The sequence below is a fragment of the Lepisosteus platostomus genome, chromosome 19 (assembly GCF_059453375.1).
Source record: "Lepisosteus platostomus isolate fLepPlt1 chromosome 19, fLepPlt1.hap1, whole genome shotgun sequence".
Lineage (NCBI taxonomy): Eukaryota > Metazoa > Chordata > Actinopteri > Semionotiformes > Lepisosteidae > Lepisosteus > Lepisosteus platostomus.
In genome coordinates, this window is record NC_142629.1 from 3899956 (window position 1) to 3920597 (window position 20642).

Here is a 20642-nt window from a genome sequence, read left to right on the forward strand (position 1 = left end):
AGGCAAAATACAACAGATCACCTTGTAGAAGCACAGTCCCGGTGTAGAACTCTCTGTTTCTTGGTGCCACTTGTTACTGAGTTTCTGCTCTATAGCCGGAGAGTTTTTGCACAGTTGTCAGTATCTCTGTCTCTCAGAAGTTCCCCTCAAGGGATGGGAAGCTAATACAGTAAATATTGGTCAATAGCTTTTAGTAATCTTTAGTAATCTTTTTCGAGCTGTTCTACCACAGTTACATTTCAAACCTATTTTTTTCTTTTTAAAACAGCCTTATCATGATTGCCATTCAGTTTAATTTCATTAACTTCATACAATAATTAAAAAAGGCAATAATGAAACCCTCCATCAGATACAACCCACACCTGAATAAGAAAAGATAAAGAATCAAAAGATCTTTGTCAGTATGCAACACATTTTGTTGCATCATAATTTTGGGTATAGTAAGGCAGAGAAGACAGCCCTTTTGCAGCCTTGAAGAATGATCTGTGTTTGGTTATTTTTACCTTTGTCCAGCAGTTGTTGTCCAAAAAACTTGTGACATTGCTCTGGTTTGGCTTTTTTGAGCTGGTTTGTCATGGCTACCATGCTGACAGATGCAAGCATATCATTTATTCATACGTTTTATCTGTAATTAAGGATTCTTCTCCTTCATTCCACTGTTCATCTTTATTCTGGGCCAGGGGTGGAGTGTTAACCCACAGACTGGCATGTTTGTGCCCATGCTGGCCTGTGTTTCAGATTAGTACATTATTCACACTGTGAGAGTGTGCCTATCACCTGCACCCTGCACAGAAATATGGTCATCTTTTCTGCTCAGATGTAAACATGTTTTGGAAGGTGCCTGAGCTAATTTGCTGCTGTTACATTAATTGCTCTTGATAATACCTCAGAGCACAGTGAGCCACTGGCTTAATACTAAAAGTATAAATAATACACAATTAAGAACTCTAATTGGCATTTAAAAAAAGGTAAATACAACTACACAGGCAGTGAACACAGTGGAGATTGTTTGAGTTTCCTTTTTATGTTTGGAGGTAAATGTGTGATTGTGTGCTAAAGCTTAATGTCTCTTAACGAGCAAATATTGGGGTCTTTGACATCTCTGAAACATCAGTCCTTTTATATTTCTCGGAATATTGTTTTGTAGAAATACACAGACGGCAAACAAACTGGCTGTTCAAATTTTGTGCCTGATACATATTAAAACGATAAAATATGCTGTCCTGGGATTGGATAAACAACAATATGGGTATGACTTCTGAAAGGTGAAAATAATTTTATTGCGAGTCCTTACAGATATTACAGTTCCCATCCATTACAGATCCATTTAAACACTTTGGACTCTCAGATGCTCACAGAATGTGATAAAAGCAGTGGGATTTATGTTAAAGGTCAGTTCTTTATCTTACTGTTTTTGCTTGACTAAATGATTCTTTGGAGGATTTATTTATATAAAGTTTTTGACGATTTATGAGGAACACCCTTCTGGTGTTCTGGTGTCACTCTAAAATCTAGGAATGGATGTGAATTATCTCCGAACATTTCACAACCCTGAGAGGTACAAAACCATCTGGACTTCAAATTCAGCTTTGCGTTTAGAAGTCCAAGTCATCTCAGATGTTTCGCCCTTTTTGATGGAGCTCTTCACCATGTTATGCTTAACTTTGAGCAGTGAGATGATTGTATATATACAAACTGTATAGTGTACAATATATAGCAAGTGTACAAAACGCTCCCTATAAATGGTTTATCTACAGTATATAATACAAGATGACAGTCATATGACATATTAGATGTGGGGATGCATTTATAAATTATTATTTATATTATTTATAATAGGGATTATAAATCCTTCATAACCTGCAATAGATTAGCAGGCAGGGCAGTGTATTCATAACCTAGTTGTAACCAGTGTACCTACCAATGATCAATAACATGTTTATTAACAAAACTCAGCTGTCAAATATAAATGTTTAATTAATTGACAATTTACTATTAATTGCTTGTTATGAACTAAACTGTGTCAACTGCAATTCCTAAACTAAATTGTTACCAAAATGTACCATTTAAATGTGTGAATGCTGTAACCAATCTGGGTCTTAATGATAGCTGATGACGACATCAGTAAAATTGCGAACATTTCAGCTTATACAAAGTATAAACAAAAGTTATTTTGAACAGGGTGAAAAAAAAATCTAAATAGCCTGGCTCTGAAAATCGACTCTTTTTAACAAAAAATGTTTGGTCTTGCGTGACACTTTAGAATAATCAGCTTATTTACCGGAAGGAAGGCAGTATGTGCAAGGGGATTCAATTACTGCACATTCTGTTTTGCAAGCAACTACCTCACATAAAAAGTTAATTAATCAGGGCTGTGTCAATTTCCCTCTGCCTTGTCATTTTGCAGCAAGGTAATTAATCACAAATTGCCCAACACGCAGCGTGTAGGGAAGACAATCCTAGACTCATCTACTGTCTTTCCCCCCAAAAAAATGTGGGAAGATGAAAAAACGGCAGTGGCGCATCGGAGAAGGAAACGCAGCCTGCCTTTCATAATGTTTTTATCGAGTCTCGTGCATATCGTAATAGAAAGAGGCAACAAACAGCTGTAGCCTGGAAAAATGAATATTAAAAGAACAAACGAGAGCAGATTTATTGGTCCTTGCTTTGCTGTAATGTCAGAGTGGGAGATTACATAGTGGAAATGAACAATGAAAAATTACCCATACATGTGTAGAGAGGTGATTAAACTTGTACATTAATTACGCGTTTCTTTTTTTTAATGCATTGCAAAAGTGTGTTTAATGTGTGATAAAGCGCGTGCGGATGATAAAGTATCAGATGATGGAACAGAAGTCATAGTTGGCCGTTGCCTTTAAATAATATTTCTAAGCCTTGAAAAACAAGAGCTACACAGGTTCTTCTGTGTCTCTCATTTTCTTTTTTCTTGCTTTTGCCTGCAGATGAAAAGCATTGCATCCTCACAACAAACAAAAGCTTAGCAATGCACTGTTATCTGCATTCCTTTGGGCACAAATGTATAAACCAATTATATACTAGAATTTTGTTTTAGAAAGACAAGCAAAATGCCAAATACCACACAGGATACCTAATCCTGGCTGCCCACTGCTGCCTCATGGTTCCCTCATTATAGTGGTTGGTGGAGATGTATCTGCAAGCTGCCCCTTGCTTCTAATGTTCTGTTAAAAAAAACATCAAGCACATTAATAGTTGCTCTCCTGTACAAAAATAAAATGCGGCTCAATAACAATATAACAGCAGTGTCACAAATATAATCCTAAAAACTGGACAATATTCCAAAGGAAATAAAAAAAGCTTTCTACAGATCTCCGATCTGATGAGCCAGAAAATGGATTGTTTCTGGATGGGGAGCATGTGGAGACCAAAATATAGGAGGCCCAGCCTATTCTCTGTTTCTTTTTCAGTCATCCATCCTTCCGCTGTGAGAAGCTCTTTACCCTTAGAGAGCCATAGCCCTGCCTGGCAGGTCCAGGGTGCAAGACAGGGCTACACTTTGTACAGGCCGCCAGACCACCACAGCGCACACATGCATGCAGCAGTCCATTAACCAGAGTGTGGGAGCAAACCACAGAACCCAGAGTCCTGTTCAAGGACTGCAAACCAGTGGAGCCCATTGGCCCATCTTGTTTGTGTGGTAGCTTAGCAGCTAAGTAAATTGAAAATGTACAGTATCTGGGTTTTTCTTGAAGGAGCCCAGAGTTTGGGCCTCAGTTACCTGACTGGGAAGCCAGTTTCTTGCAACTCTTCCTATTCCAAAAGTGCTTCCTATTCCAAAAGTATCAGTTGTAAATGAATTGCTTTTTAGCTTTCAATTGTGACGTCTCATTCTTCTTCTTCTGCCCGTGAGTGTGAAATAGTACTCTAGGCGTGTTGGGCACCTGATCTTCCTACACGACAAAGAATCCCAATGGAATCGGCCCAGTGCCACACAGAGGATGAGGCAGCTTTATTCTGAGACTGAATGCGTTTACGCAACGTGACCGATTCCCAGGTGTAACCCGTTTTATTTCTGTATTTTTATTGTAGAACTTGGGGTGTAACCCACACCAGAAAAAGCGGCACAAAACCCAATGGATTATAACTGTGGGTCGGTGTTTTCTGCTATTTCCCTTCTGTCTGGTCTCCTGGAACAACGCCGAGGAGCTGCACGCAATTTATTCCACATTTTCCCCTCGTTTGTTGTTTTACAGCATTGTAATTCGCGATAATCTGCCGAGAACGACCGCGCCGCTCTCTAAGAGGACCATATGTCCTAGCGGTGGTGGCTGTATCCGTCTGCGCTCCCCTTCGCGACTCCGAAGACGAGCTGAGGGGGTTGCCTCTGTGACTCAAGCCCAGCACCGCTCGCTCACATCACTTTTATTATCAGCCTTGTTAAAACTGAAGCGGCGCACAGTAAATTTGTTCCAGAATATTTCGCCTAGCTGCATGCCTAAACGTTTACTTTGTAAAATAAATGTTTAAGGGTGTCTGATTTTAAAGAGGGGGCTGCTTGCTGTGAGATTGAGGGGGGGGGTCGCGGCGTCTTTCGGCAGTGATGGAGCACCTTTCCAAAGGCATATGGGCCCTCTCCCTCGAAACTGTAAACGGGAAACAAATGAGAAAAATAATTATCCCATAAAGCGGTTGTATACTTTTATGACTTTGATGCAGAATCTACCTCCTGTTGGGCCCTGCATCTGCTCAGCTGTAATCTGTCCCTCAGCACTAAAACTTTTACGGTTCTGTTTTCACCCCTTGCAGTCTTTCCTGCTGCACATCTTCCTTCCTGCACTAGGGGAACAGTTCGCGCTTAGCGCAGGAAATGGACGAGCTCGCCTCCTCGATCTTCTTCTTCATTACTAGCAGATTTATTTAACTGATACTGAGCGTGTGTATCAGAAATGTTCACGGACACATTTGTGGAAAAAAAACTCTATGAATATAAGAATAAAATATAAAATGTAAGAACATAAGGACAGTCTGCAAGCAAGAGGCAGCCAGTTGGCACATCTTACTCCTTTATTATTTCAGCGTATATAATGTATATGTGCTATAAAAAATAGATTTAAAATATAGAAATGTATGCATTATTAGATTTTCTTTGAATGTTTGAAAGTCCTTTGAGGTAATTTCCATGTAATCATTTCAGATTAATGTGTAGTACGATTTATTTTTCTTATTTTGGTCACAAATACAACCTTGTCCCACATGATGTTAGTCTCATTGCAAGAGCATTTTGCTTAATAAACAAGCAATTCACGGCTTCTTATCGCTTTTACATGTTTAACTGAAACAGAGCTCCAAAGAGTACGCACTCCAGATGGAAAATAATTCCAAGAATCTGGCTGAGATGGAGAAAACATTTTTTTTTCCGGTGACATTTTGTATGCAGCTTTCTTTGGTGTCTGCCACAAATTATCGTCTATTTACTAAGCAAGTGAAGGCTCGTGTATGGGTTTTGTCACCTGCTTATTTAGAAGTAGAGCACAGCTTTGTGTTCTCGTGTGCACTTCTGCTTCAAGGCTGTATCTCAATATCTAAATCCAGACAGAGTTGCTGTGAGAACCCTGCTCATTGCAGAGAAAAGGGTTTTTGTTAAGCCGGAGGGGCTGAATACCGAGGTGACAATAGATGGGACAGATTAATAACTGCATTCTCCTTTGTGAGCCAGCAAGCCACTTTCCCATCCTTCAATTTTTCATCAACTCCATTTACAATACAATGTTTCTATTAGAATTTAATATTTAAACTGATGAAATACTTATATGTGTAATTGAAGTACATCCCCCCACCCCCCGCTCCCCAAACCACTACTAACCGCACTCTTGAATTAAGCTTCTTAAGTGTCATTACTAACAGTCATCACCCTATTAAGATTAACTGGCTGATATTCAGCTAGACATATTAGTTTTTTATACAGTAGGTGGTTTTCCTGACTTCACTGCATTTTCTTTATTGCAAGTTCTGCTTTTCCACTCCAGGGATATGTCAATAGTAAAAATCATTAAAAAAAAAACATTTTAATTTTCATTGCTCCCTAGATAGTTATTTGGTTTTATTTGTTAGTTGTCTGGCAATTGATTTCTGTTTTGTCTGGAGAACAGGTCTGTTAAAGAAAAGAATATCTAAACCCTCCTAAGTGAGTGTTCAAGGATGCAATGTGTTGCCTTCCAGTGAAAAATCTGGGAAACCAGAAATGTTGTGTGATAAAAGTGTGATGCACTTAATCTTAAAGGTGCATATCATTAGTGAAAACATTGCTACATTGTGGCATGATCTCATCAGATCTTAAAAGCTAAGCAAGGCTGAGTATGGATAATACTGGAATGGGAGACCTCAGGAAAACCAGTGGACCAGTAGGAGCAACATTTCTAAACCAATGTCTCAGTATGTTAAGTGGGTACTCTGTGCTAAAGGAGGTACTGTACCATCATTTAAATGTGTTATGGGATTTCAGTGAATGCAGACCAGTGAATGTTCAGGCACATTATTGAGCTTTAAAACAGCTGCTGAACTAAAGGGTTTGCAAGCTTTTATACATTTCTTTAAACTTACAGAATACAGTATGTGACATAAAAACTGTTGGGTTTACAAAAGACCAGATTGTAGGTTACTTAGTACAAGCTGATATCTTAATTTCACCTAAAACAATTGCAAGCCCCTGTTCGCAATGGAATCCTCTGGGATGAAAAGCATTATGGAAATTCATTATAATTATTATTATTGTGTGCTGTTGAAATTCCAAAGATACAACTGATTGTGCTAGGAGCATTGGAGCCTACAACAACATTCAGCAAGCTCAGGATCAGGCATGGCAGAATGTCTTTCACTGTGTGGGCCTGCTTTAATTTTTGAGGGAAACCCTCTTATTAAAATTATTTCAGAGCTGTTCAACTATTTTGGCAATTTCACAGGACAGTTGCTAAGTCATAATTAAGAATAACTATACAGTATATAGTCCTGTAATCAAATCTAACAACACAATAAGTCTGAATTAGGGAGCTGAGAATTTAGGTTTTTTTTGCTGCATGATATTGGTTTGTGCACAATAGTTTTCTTCAAGATTTAGCACAATACTTTATTATTATATTTTTACATTTTTCTCCAAAAATGCAAAATATAACTTTGATACTTAAGGAACATTTCCTGTGTAAAGAAGGAATACAGTATATTCTGAGAAATCCAGATCATTGTTAGAGTAGATTCATGAAAGTTACTGCATTTGGTCTAAACTAACTTTCTCAGTGTTTCTGAGAATAACGTGATAGTGAAACTCCTACTGTTGTAAAGGGAATGGTGCCTCATTTTCTGTAATAAAGTTATTACATTTTAAATGTGCATTATGGTTATAGAAACTGTAATGTATTTCCTCTCTAGAGAAGACTGCCCTGCTGTTCAGACAAATGTCTTGATCACAATTTTTTGTTCCAGGAAACAACATTCATTTCAGTCCTTAATGTGAATCTTGAGTCATTTTCTTTCCACAGAAGAACTATGTTTATGCATATTTGAAACGGCACATAAGAGACTGAGATGGCGTAGAGAGTTTTCTGTTCCCAGAAAAGAAGAGTAAAGTTAGAACCACTAAAACACAAACCTTTCTGAAGCACCTTAAAGATTGTTCATGAGGATATTCTGGCTGTAAATAGCTGCTGTCATGTTTTTATCTGATGTAACTGCTGAGCAGCAGTCTGGGGGAGTTTTAAGGTTCAAGTTCCGTACTCTTTTCCCTGCTCTTTTACAGTGCCAGGCTTCCCATATCCTGCTGCAACTGCAGCGGCCGCCTACAGAGGGGCCCACTTAAGAGGGCGGGGGCGCACGGTCTACAACACGTTCCGGGCAGCTGCCCCTCCACCCCCCATCCCAGCCTACGGAGGGTGAGTGACACACCAGCCAGCTCGCTCATTAACACCCCAGCCCCACTGACTCAACGCTTCTGCGGGTGCGGTGCAGTGCATGCTGGTCTTGCTTCGCCACGGAAACCGACACAGCATGCGACCAATCCGAATGCCTGAAGATGTGCACCTTGCACAGAGTAATGAAAAATGACTGTAATTTGTACTGTCATGGTTGGTGGCTTTAAGCATTTTATATGTCACATGTTGTTATGTAAATTCTCTTAGAGATTGAATGCTGTGGAAAAAGAAACCCTTTAACAGTTGAATATTTTTTTTCTGTTGAAGACTGCAAGCATCTGGTGCTTAAGGAGGCTGGGTAGAGTTCATTTTAACCAAACCATCTCTCTGCTGTGAGCCCACCTAACTTCTTCAGTGGTTATATTTAGTGAGAGTGAAAAATACAGATACTTTAGAATGCTATCTATATATTTTCGAGTAGTTTTTCTTCTTGCTATGTCAGCAGTTTGGGTATCGTTGTGCCCTCAAGTGATTTTATTTCTGTCACTTCACAACAAAGTTTTCAGCCCTTAAAGGAAATAAGGAAAATTTTGATGGCTGTTTTATTTCAAACTAAACTATGTGGAGCCCATCAAACTGCCACGGGCATAAGATCTCTGCATGTGCTACGAATAGCCCCTCTATCTCCTTTCTTCCATGATAAATTAGACCAAAAGGCACACATTTTACATTTTTTAGTGAGGTTTCTGATATTTCCATATGCAGTAAGGGTTCTGATGTCATAAAGAAGTTTTAATGCTGACTTGAATGCCTACATTTTCTCAGTGAATATATGTGAGAAGTTTGAAAGTAACTAAAACTCTATTTTCAATACCTCAGTTCATTAACTGGCTGGTGTAACGTGTGAATTCCAGCTCACTGGTGGAGGCTTCAGGTTAGACCAGGTTAGCAATCAGAGGAACGCTTTCTGCAGCCAGGCACAGCTGTCAATTCATTTAATTAATTTATCCGATGTAGTCTTCCAGAGAAATCAAAAATATTTCAGCTCCTGTACAAGTCTTTGGAAATAGTATTATTAATTAATCAATCCTCACATAATTACGTTTTGTTAAGCTTTATTAGAAGGATGTATTTATAGTTTAAAAGGTCACAGCACACAAGCAAAAGAAGAGCTCTGAATCACATAAAAGAAAATTGATTCATTTCTCACTTTGTGGCATATTTATATCGGATATTACATTGAACAGAGAGGACAGTGATTAATTAGTGTGCAATCATTTTAAAACAATTTAACATTGGTGTAGAATAATTAATTTTCAGTTTTGAACATGAACATGGAACTTTGCTTGATATTGTTTCCAATAAGTTGACAGAAAACCTTCCACTATGTAAGGTATGCCATCAGAATCCAAGCCATGTTTATGAACACTTCAGGAGATACAGTAAAGCTCTGCAGAGTTCTGTATCATGAATACTAGAGCTTCTGGTGGCTTTATGGCTAGATTGGCTAGATGGGTGACCACCTGACCAAAGGGATGAGCTCCTTTGGCCTAGTTGAGTGAAGTGAGCCAGGGAGCTCCTGCAAGGCTGGGGAAGACTTGCTGGGTAGAGGAAAGATCAGATGTCTCGTATTAATGTGGAGGAGGGTCGAATCTTGGGGTCTTGTCCTTCTCCTGAACTTTCATCGCAAGCGGTTCTTACTTGTACTGCTCTCCCTTTGCGGAGATGAGTCTCATGGGTGGTAGACTCTGAAATGCAAGGCATACTATGCCATTTCAATGGGTTTGAATTCTGCTGTCAACTGCAGGCTTGCTCGGTGGACCTGAGCCAGTGGCAATGCGAGACCAAGTGAACAATTTGTATCTCCTATGTTGCTGGATTACTCCAGACCTGTAGTTTTCAATCTTAGTCCTGGATAACCCCGGTGACTGCTGGATTTTGCTCCACCAAAGTCCTGAATCAATTGCTAATTTACTTCATCTATTTCTATTCTACTTTTGGCTCTTAAAATGCTGAGTAAGGTTTGTAAATGGGAGGTACATTGTGGTGATAAGTGAGTTTCAGGACTGCCTTTATTCAAGCATGGTACAGTAGCTGAAATATTACCATTTAGACTTAAGCAGAAGAAACAATGCTGACTCACTGAGGGAGTGAGTGATACAATGTCATTGCCACCTGTGTCTGTTCATCATCAGCTGATCACCCATTAAGAGCTGTTTAGTCAGAAATAAGGGAGGAAAGTCTTAGTCAGCAGGTTGAGGGGAGTTCTGTGTGCAAAAGTTGTTGGAAATAATGCACTTTAACTGGCACTTTAGCAAAGTCTGAACTCAGAAAAAAGTCTAAACCAACAAGCAGATCTGTTACACCACATCACCATATCCCTTCATATTGGCCACAGCTGTTACTTAACTTTAATAAAGGGAGATGGGAGAACTCTTTTACAAGTGTTGCAACATTTTGCTGTATTTTTTACCATGCTTTCACTTTTCCCTGTCACCAGCCCTGGAGCGGCGAATTCCCAGCCTCCTTACCCACCTGTGGAATGTGCTAGGATTTCTGTCCACTGTTTCCTTCCCTGTGTGTCTGTTAGCCACACTAACCCCGCGGGGCAGGGGTTGTTGGTATTTGCATGGGAAGGTGCACTAACCTGGATGTTTTTCTCTGTGTGTGCATCTTTCCAGTGTTGTGTACCAGGATGGATTTTATGGTGCAGATATTTATGTAAGTATTCATGATGTGCATGCTGTCCATGAACATTACCCCAGCCATTCCTCTTACAAGTTTGCTAGGCTGATACAGCTCTGCTGGCTCAATTTGCCATTTCTGGTCTGTCAGAAAGAATCCTGTGAAAGATCTTTTATTATGGAAGACCTTTTTACTTCACTCCATCAGTTGGCCACCCAGATCATACAAAGTCTCTCTGAAGCGAAAGGTATTTTAAAGACTTAACAGTACTTAACAAAAATGCATTGTTGTCATTCTTATGGTTATGGTTTATGGATATTTACATTTGGAAATGACTCTTTAATTCTAGCCTTTTTAAATCAATACAGCTATTTAAGTAAGCTTCCCGGATGCTTCATCAGTCAGTTCATTATGCTGAATTTTAAATTGTTTTTTCAAAATTTTTAAGCTTAATTTGCAACTAAATGCAAACAAAAATGCAATCGCCATTTTTGCATTGGACTCCCATATTGCATTACATTAATGAAAGCAAGCAAAGCTGCACTTAGACTGAATAAATTAACATAGTAATCAATGTACAATAAATATTCGCTGCAAGCGTTCCAGGTACAACGATTGTGTGAGTAGTCAAGCATGTAAAATAAGTTGAAACAACAAACATCCTAAAGATTTGTATAATTATATTATTCAGTAAATAAACACACATCAGGATGTATTCTAGTTATTTTAATCATATGGGGAAAGAGAACATTATTTATGTGTAACACACACATACAGTACAGTATATATACTGTATATATATATATGACAGAGTGAAGATGTCTAGCTGTTCTGAGAGTAGTAGTGACACGAATGCATTAATGCTCATAAATAGCAAATGCCAAAGATGACAGAGACAAATTAACTTGAAAAACAAATCTTCCTACTGTAAATGGACTCAACTCAACCTGATTATTAAAAAATAGCTACTTTGGCATTAGAATTCATTGCAAGTCCACTGTCATAAGTTAATGTGCTTCTGGCCTGGTGGATTGATTATTGAAAGTAACATGAAATAAATATCAATATGGGAATTGTGCAGATGAAGAACTAATTTCAGCACACACTGTAAGTATTAGAAAATAAACTGTTCGGGTCAACAATAAGTTAAATGTGCACAGTGCAAATCTCCTGTGGTATTTCACGGTAGTATATCCAGTTTCGAGTTTCTTTTGATGTGGGGACTGCTAACTTATCCTTATACACAATCTGAGGATAGATGAGTAAAAAAATGAAAATGTAACCAAAACATCTATTAAAATGAACAGTCCTGGAAAAAAAAATGATATCTGCAAAATAAGAAATACACATTATTGAATAATATATATTCATATATTTAATACCGTAACTTTATCTACTGATAAGATTGGAAATCCCAAAAGAAGGAGAAAAATAAGAGAAGCAGCTTCTTCTGTATCCTTCTGTATCTCTCCAATGAACTGCTTAGGAAAGAAATCTCAAAGCCAAATGTCTAAAACAATAAACACATTTAAAAACAGCATGACCATAATATGTTTAACTAATGTCCCCTTTCTACATCTGCCAGTAGCAGGGTACCACTGAGGCTTGAATTGATTGCTTCAAATTGATATAAACATTAAATATTCATTAGAAAGTATTAGAAAACATTACTTATATTTATTACAAATCATTCTTTGCTGAGCGTTCAGTTAAAAATTGTAAATTTTTGATGAGGAGAGGGAAATTAAAAAGTGACAGTGTAAAATGAAGGAATATAGATTCTAGTCCTGACATCCAATGGGAAACTAAATTTAGATGTGTTCCAATCTGTGACACGTATTAAAATAAAACCTCTTTGCAGATGAAGCATAAATATTGAGGTTTAGTAACAGACCTTTAATTATTTGTTGTTTCCCCTCGCAATTCAAATACAAAGGTATTTCACAAACGATCTGTTACATTTGATCCAATGTTGGGTACAAATCTGATGAAAAGCAATGATTCCCTTTAGAAGAATAATCAAAAGACACTGCATATGCAGTTGTGTTGTGGTTATTTTTAAAGCATTCTAAATGAATCCAAACAAGTCTTGAAAATAATGACACGTAACTCATAACGTTTTGTTCATAAATATGTTATTTTTAAAAAATGGCTAATGATGTTTTACTCTTATGTCTAAAGTGATGATTGGAGTGGCCACTGTACAATTCATTGTGATTTTGAAAATGCAATTATACTGAGCAAGCTTGTATGAGATTGGTCTGATGGGTTCATTGTTTATTCATTTTTTGCATTCAAATCATTATTTCTGTTTCATTATAGAGTAGTTATTCAAGAGCCTGTGTATGGCAATAAGTTACCACAGGTATGGATTAGTGAATGGTTAAAGGACTCATCACACTGAATGTGGATTGCTGTGAAATCATACTAACAGATGAACTGCTGGGAGATTGTTTAATGAAAACAAAACAGCCAGCTCTGAAATTACCCCTTAGACATCTGCACCTCATGTTCATCCATAGCCTTGAATGAGAACTTGTCACACTAGTGGAAGACAGCATCAAACAGAGAAGAAGTATGAAACATCTCTGCAGACCTTGTACGAGACATTACCAAACCGCTGTAGCAGAACTGATCATTAATGATTTTCTTTCTGCAAATTAGACTATAGATTTTATACTCGCAGGAATGGAATGCCTGTTTAGCTCCAGGTTTCAAAAGCATCTATCAGATTCAGTTACCTGTACCTCAGCAAGCCAGGAGTCCAGCCAATGTAAAGTGACTCCAATAGGAACTTTAAAACATTCAATCTCAGAGATCAGAATTACTATGGGGAATGTTCTAGCCGAATAAGCAAGGAAGATAAAACAATGAAATCTTGCTTGGGTATTTTCATTTGTTTGAATAAAAACATTCGGTTCAGCATAGCCATAAAAAAAAAACGTAATTAAAAACAAAAGTTATAGAAAGTTAGGAACAGACTACGGTAATTGAAAGAGAAGGTAGATGTGACAATGCAGTGCTTTGCTGCATCCTTTGTGACGCACACAGTAGGATTTCGAGGTGCACACAGTCCCTGGCTCTGACAGGCAACGCAGGGCTGAAAGGGAGAAGGATGCCTTCAGTCACATCCCCTCCCAGTCTCCCAGCTGCTGTCGCAGAAGAGCTGGCGTGCGCAAGATCGCAAAGAGCAGCAGTCAGTGAAGGAGCTTCAACGTTGCGCATGGTCAGAGGGGCTGTTTTAAATAGGAACACTGCCTTTACTCTCTGCGTATCAGCAATACAGAGTAAACTGTGTGAACCCAATTACATGTCCTGAATGAGACTTTCAAATATTTGGAGTGGTGTTGTCTCCTATGGGGCAGGTCTTATCTTCAGTTTAAGAACCCAGTGCATCATCGTCATCATTAGTAGTGTGAGAAACAGCAGTAGTACAACTGACAGTGAAGGAACCTCACACTAACATTGACACTTACAGTAGTACATGTGTACTGATATACACTGACATAACCTACCTGTATAAACCTGTAAATTTCAGAATAAACTGAAATGCAGGAAACATTAAAATACCATTATATAGAGTAATCTGATTTATAGATTCTTTTTAAAGATTGCAGGTTAAATATGTATTATATTCTTAGTGTCTCAGACAATGACAATTGGGCACTTTCCTGTACTACGTACCCTCAGATCCAGAATTTTTTAAAGAGGTCCTAATCTATTAAGCTTTATGTTTAACTTTTAATGAAAACATGCAGATGCCTAAGAGGTTTTTCTCCAGATGACAGCTTGTGGTGAATGGTGACCAAATGATAAAGAGCAGAGATGATTCTGTCTGCAAGATTGAGTAATCAGGGGATTTTTCTATTAATATTCTTTACCCAGTTTGTATCACTAAGCTTGCAAACATACACAGAGCAGGCTGCTGTCCCAAAGGATGATGGGGCATCAGGTTCTAATTGGAACGTAAATAGTGTTTGCGTTATCTGTGGAGACCGGGTTCTGTTTGTTAATTGGCATGCTGAGATCTTTTTGGAAATGGTTGATGTAACACTGTGGTCCATTGAACATGGAACTCTGCTGTTTTCACAGTTTGATAATCAATGCATCACTGCACACGATTCATTTCCAACGTGCGTTTGTTTGTCCTGTTTGCTTAATTGAACAGCTGCTGTTACTGTTACATATGATAAAATTAGCATTTTAGAAAACCCTATTTCTTCTGTAATAGCTGCTTTACATAATTAATCCTGAATTTTATTAACATCTCAAACAAATGCACCAGTGCAATCCGAATGCTAAGCTGGCAAAGCCTGACGATATTTCAGCTTTTCAACATTTCATTTTTTTCTACAAAAGTATAATTATATATACTGTATACACATTGTGTGTACATATATCTGAACTATATCACACTCATTCTTGAAAGCTACACATTCAAAGCTATATGCTTGAAAGAAATTCCTTGGAATTTTCATGTATGATCTGTTATTAAAAAACACTCATCAGATCGCCTGGCAAGTGCTAATTTATACACACTTCTGTTTTATTTAGGTTCTTGTAAATCAGTGGCAGAAATCTGCATAAAGGCCCTGGGAGAAAAAAAAAAGAAAAATCACAGTTTATCTAGATAGTATGGTTTGCATAAGCAGAGAATTTGTGATTAATGCAGGGAGACACTCTCTCTCTTCTCAAAGATAAAGAAGGTTCTAATGTTGCCCTCCATCCTGCTGGATGGGGTTACAGTGGGGTCAAGGGGGTGTGGGTCTTCATCAGAGCGAGATAGTAAGAGGGTCCCACAGTGTGAGTGAAGGACTCAAAACCGTTTTCATCCGCGGCCAAGGAAGCCTGCAAAAAGATTGCCTGACACAACCAGCATGCAGACTGAGAGGACTGAAGAAAATTGATCATTTGGTTTTGACCACATACTGCACCACATGGAGCGCAAAGAAACACAAGCAGAAGAGTGTGGTCCCTACAGTTTGGAGGCATCATCCAATCTTCAAACACAGAGCGAATTCCCGCAGGGCCCCAGAAATGGAACATGAAGAAGCAATTAAAAAGGCAATCAAAATGTTAGGAGATGTAGTCAACAGACAGAATTAAATACATGGGATGGATGTCATGTTAAAATTGTTCATACAATAATATGGCCTCATTTAGAATATTGTGTGTAACTTTAGTCACCAAATTATTGGATTAATTAGCAATTACGAAACACCTAGATGGGCTGAATGGCTTGTTCTATTTGTTACTTTTCTTAAGGTCTTCTGCGTGAATTTTTTAAACGGTTCAGTACCAGGTATTTTTTAGCCGTGCGACCATCTGAAGAAGAAGAAGGAATGACATTTTCATTCCTCAAAAGCCGTGCCTTCAATAATTGAACGTTTTCAGAAATGCTATTGAGATTTGTGTCCAGTATATCCATCAATTATCAGAAAGCCACTTTTTCCTGACAATGATCTCAATAGCCCGGAGCTCATCCCAGGAGCCCAGGGTAACAAGGACCAGGACATCTTAGGGCAAGCACACGCCCACTGAGAATCTTGCCCACATGATGGTCGAGCATGCAGACTCGCCATGTTTTAACCATGGTGGCTAAGATAACCGCCTACCTAATTTTAGAAACATACATAATATTATGTAGCCACGTCTTTGTGCTTTTTGTGCAGCATATATATATATATCAGAACAGGAGAAAAGGCAGCTGAGTAATACCTCTGCCTTCCTTTCAGAAAGTGTGATCAGGTAAAGACTCAGAAATGTTGAAAAACTGACAAGGATTGTTTCAGAAAGAAAGCAGAAGGGAAGACATTGCTCAAGCCCGTCTTTGTCCTTTGCCTTTTTTTCAGGGTGGTTACGCTGCCTACAGGTACGCCCAGCCAGCCACTGCGACTGCAGCTGCCTATAGTGACAGGTAAGTCACTAGTCCACACTACGCACCTCACCAGCAGACACAGGGACACAGTTTCCAGACCACTCCACACAAACCCACACAGCTTGTCCTTACGGTTGTTCTCACTCTGTTTCAGACTGCTTACCAACCTTCTTGTGCACCTGCATTTATTCCATCCTGGTTCTTTGCTTTCAGTTGTTTTGTTTTTTTCTGGGGGGGCGGGGTACTTGAAAGGCCATTACACTAACTCTGTTCCCTATCGGGATATAATTGGCAGATGAGGTCAATTAAGATGATGCAGCAAATATACAGTAATTGACTAATATACAGCCGCTGAATAGTGTAACAGCTGTAACTGGCTAATTAACAGTGATAGACTTAATAGTTCTATAACTACACAAAGGGTATGAGGATAAATAAGGGTGTTAATACCATGCAGAGCAATGTAAAAAATATTTTATTGCCCCCATTGCATTGCCCAGCTGAGAATTACCCAGAACATACTGACATTCCAATTGCACTGGCTAATAAAAAAAAGTACAGTATTATACATATTTAAAGCAGGTTTTGCATATGGGCAGCCTTTAAGTTGAACTTGTAATCATTTTTGTGTTGTCTAAATGGTGTCAATGTCATCACTTTGGAGGAGTGGTTCGAACACGCATATACACTTGTGTATGAGGGGCCAGCACTGCTGTAAGTCAGACAAGCCTTGCATGCAGGAGTTTGCAGCCAATGAAATCATAGGGTTTGGTACAATCTTGCATGGAAGATAAGCCAGCCAATCTCAGGGGTTTCTAAACATATCGGAGCACTTCCCAAAGTATTAGGTCCAATGAGAGCCTGACTCTGGTTACCAGCTCCTATTTCTGGTTCCACCTCTTGTCTTCTCTTAATTCCTGTGATCGCATTGCTGAAATCTGTGTCTACCGGACTTTATTCTCCTCCTTCTACTTGCTGACTTGACTCACGTTTCTGCTTTTGATGATAGTGAATACACAAGTTAGAACATGGCAGGAACGGTTCTCCTTATCCCTTTGTTTTAGAAAAAATAATATGACACAGGCTAAAAGGTTGCTTAGTGATCAGATGTTAAGTGAACGTACAAGAATATTATTCCTGTTTCGTTATGAGTTACACAGTCATATGTTGCTTATAAGATATAAAATGAATTAAACTACATTATTTTTTGTATCTAATATAACTGAATTTAATTTTATTCCAATGACTCTATTGTATGGATACAAGTGCTGTTCCACATATGGAAATCCTAAGAATTTGTATCTATATTCACGTTGATTGGTTTTATTTATTTGCTGTTGGAATTTTTTTCCTTTCAAGAAATGGGAAAAAGAAGGTAGTGGTTTTAATTTAAAAATAAGGAAGCCTTCAAGGTCAGTTATTGGGTTGTGTACAGTGCCATGTAAGGTCAGAAAGTCTGAAGATTGGCTTTGGTGTTGCATGCAAGATTCAAAAGCCTGACACTTAGCTCCCACATTGCATGCAAGAGTAAACGTCTTGCTGGTCAGTTCTCATCTTGCATGGGCAGCTGCTGATACGGTATATTTCTGTTTGCGAGATTAGGAAACCTAAAAAAGGTGTATTGTTGCTTTTGATTTTTTCTTCTTTTTGTTTCTGTGCATGCAAGACTGTAATAGATCCTTGGATTTCATTGGCTGTAATCTTGCATGCCACATCAGTGTCTTGCATGCAAGTTTTTGAGGAATTATGGCGGTGTTAGCAAACATTTGTATTTGACCCACCTAATAAAAGTGCAGTGGTGTAGATTTTCACTGGGAGATCTGTGGTTCCAGCAGTTAATGGATAAGATTTCCTTCAAAGCAGAGGCTCATTAACTGTAACTGTGATCGCAGTTTTTTTCACTATTGTATCAACTACATTTTTCCAATATAGGGACTTTAAGTACACAGTTATCATTTACTTTTTTTACAAGAACAAGATAGAGAATTGTAGAACACCATTATTATGTTCATTGTAGTTTTGTAGTTTCCAAGTGTAAAAAGGTGCTGTTAGTGTAGCTATCAATCAAAAATGTGTACTTCTTTTGAATTGCTATTCATTTCTTTGACTTCCAAGTATTGTAATTAATTTGTCCGTTGTGATTTTTTTGGTTGTATTAGTATTGTTTTTGTGCATTACTGGTGGGAGCTGCATTTAACTAGTAGGACTTTCATGTACTGAGCTGTAATGTTGGTGCTCATTTTTCAGGGATATCATTTTATTTATTTTCTGTCATGTTTTTTCTTAATACCTAGCAAAACTAGGAGCTTGTGAGACACCCTCTATTGGTGTAGCTCAGGAAGGAACACTTGAGTTTTGGGCAGAGGAAGTTGCAGTTTAATCACTTTTTCCTGCTGTTAAACTTGCAGACTGATTTGCTTGATCCATGGCACACTAGTGCAGTCTATTCAAGCAGGAGAATTTCAGAAGTGTTTCTCTGTGTTTAAGTCTGGACAACACAAATGTCTGCATGGAAATTGCAGTTTGAACAGTGACCATTATAGTTCAAGAACCTGCACTAGTTTCAATATCTGGCATGCTGTTTTAGTCCAGTTTGCAATCTAATACGTAAAGTGTCTGAAAATGAGATGACAGCATCTTTGATGGTCTATAAAATGCTTTAATTGAAATTTTCTGGATTTAATTAAGTCAGGAGCTTTATCAAAAGTACAATTTAGGTAATGGTTCCTGTAAGCAAGACTATAATGCAGTCCGTAAAAAGGAAATTAGTTCCAAGAAAGTGGCGTAAAGTTCAGATCCCTGATGACAGGCAGACTTCATGGACTTTAAAGTTTAGATCTGAGTTGCAGAGTTGTCCTAATAATCTGTAAGGTTTCTGTTTGTGAGAGATGTACTGTGTGTGAATTCTGGTTGTCCTCTGAGCTGGACAGTAGAGATCAGGTAAGTTATGGTTTGGGTACCCTGTGAACTGTCAGTCAGAAACACACTAAGGTCTTTTTATTTCCTAGAAATTTAATCATTTTTATTACATTTACCTTTATATGTGTCTTATAACTTCCTGGTATTATGAATGTCATGTCAGTAGCTGTTTCTGTGGTTTTCGTTCTGCTGTTTGGTAGTTTTAAAATCACTTTTACAGTTGTGAAATTGGGGTGCTGAAATTTGTTCTGCCTTCAGACTTTATTGGAAAGACACTTCCTTGTTTTCAACATCTCCTTTCTTTGTTTTTACTCTGACCTGATTGCTCCCTAAAAAAATGTTTAATTCAACTGAAAAGGCTCTTTGTAGATTATAATGGCAGAAATGGTTTGAGAGGGAGTGTTCAGAGACTTGTTAGTTTAGAGATTGCATTTATGAGCTGTGCTAAAATTAGGTGAAAACTTTGCAAGCATCAAGGTTGGATTAAAATCTTTAGATTCATAACACTTCATGTAAATTACAAATGTCAAGTGAATCTTGCTGACCTGTATAAAAATATTAATAATTTTGCTTAATTTGGCAAATGTGCCTATTGAGACACTGTGAAAATGCCTTAATGCCCCCGTCTGACTGAAAAAGAGGTAAATTGAATAACCTTATAATTGAGTGATCACATGTACTGTATATCTCAAAATAAAAGAAACTGTTGAGCAGACTTGCGAATTGTACAGAAGATTTATACAGTAATTAGTTTTCTTCTTTATGCACTACAGGCTACTTCTCTCACAGCAGAATATATAAATTCAGAATTACAGCTCCATTTTTACCGATTGTTTTAATCGAAAAGCAAAAGGTTCTTAAATCTAGACTGGCCCACCGCAGAATGTCTTTAGACTTAAATATTAAGTTCTTAAAACAAAGCAAGACTGATCATACTGTGATGTCAACTGAAAGTTGTTCTTATATGCACATTGTGCCTTTTGGCCTATGTACAGTATATACAGTATTCTGTAGTTTTGGGGATGTTCTGTGGATGCATGTGAATGCATGTCTCAGAGAAAAGCTGGCCACTACTACACTTCTCCTCAGAAAACAAAAGAACCGGAACTGTGATCTCCATGAGATACATTTGTTGTTATTTGTTCAGTATTTGACCTGACAGTGTCTGAATCAGAAATCTGGAATCTAGGAAAGCAAACTGCCATTGATAAAAAGAATGGACACAAACAAAACTCTCATGTGCCTTAGTACATTTGTTTTCAGTAGAGGGTCAACTTTCA

The 20642-nt window shown here is 38.1% G+C and overlaps 1 protein-coding gene across 32 annotated transcripts in view; it reads left to right on the forward strand.

Moving 5' to 3' along the window:
* Positions 1-20642, forward strand: part of rbfox1 (RNA binding fox-1 homolog 1) — a 644752-nt gene that overhangs the window by 610260 nt on the left and 13850 nt on the right. For 16 of the 32 annotated variants that reach the window (XM_088613233.1, XM_088613232.1, XM_088613239.1 and 13 more), the window contains 3 exons: positions 7769-7901; positions 12888-12930; positions 16418-16482. In XM_088613233.1, the coding sequence (XP_088469359.1) occupies positions 7769-7901; positions 12888-12930; positions 16418-16482 (241 nt within the window). Of the gene's footprint in view, positions 1-7768; positions 7902-10561; positions 10602-12887; positions 12931-16417; positions 16483-17107; positions 17158-20642 lie in introns of all 32 variants that reach the window. The other 16 variants (XM_088613243.1, XM_088613234.1, XM_088613242.1 and 13 more) reach the window with 6 other exon arrangements.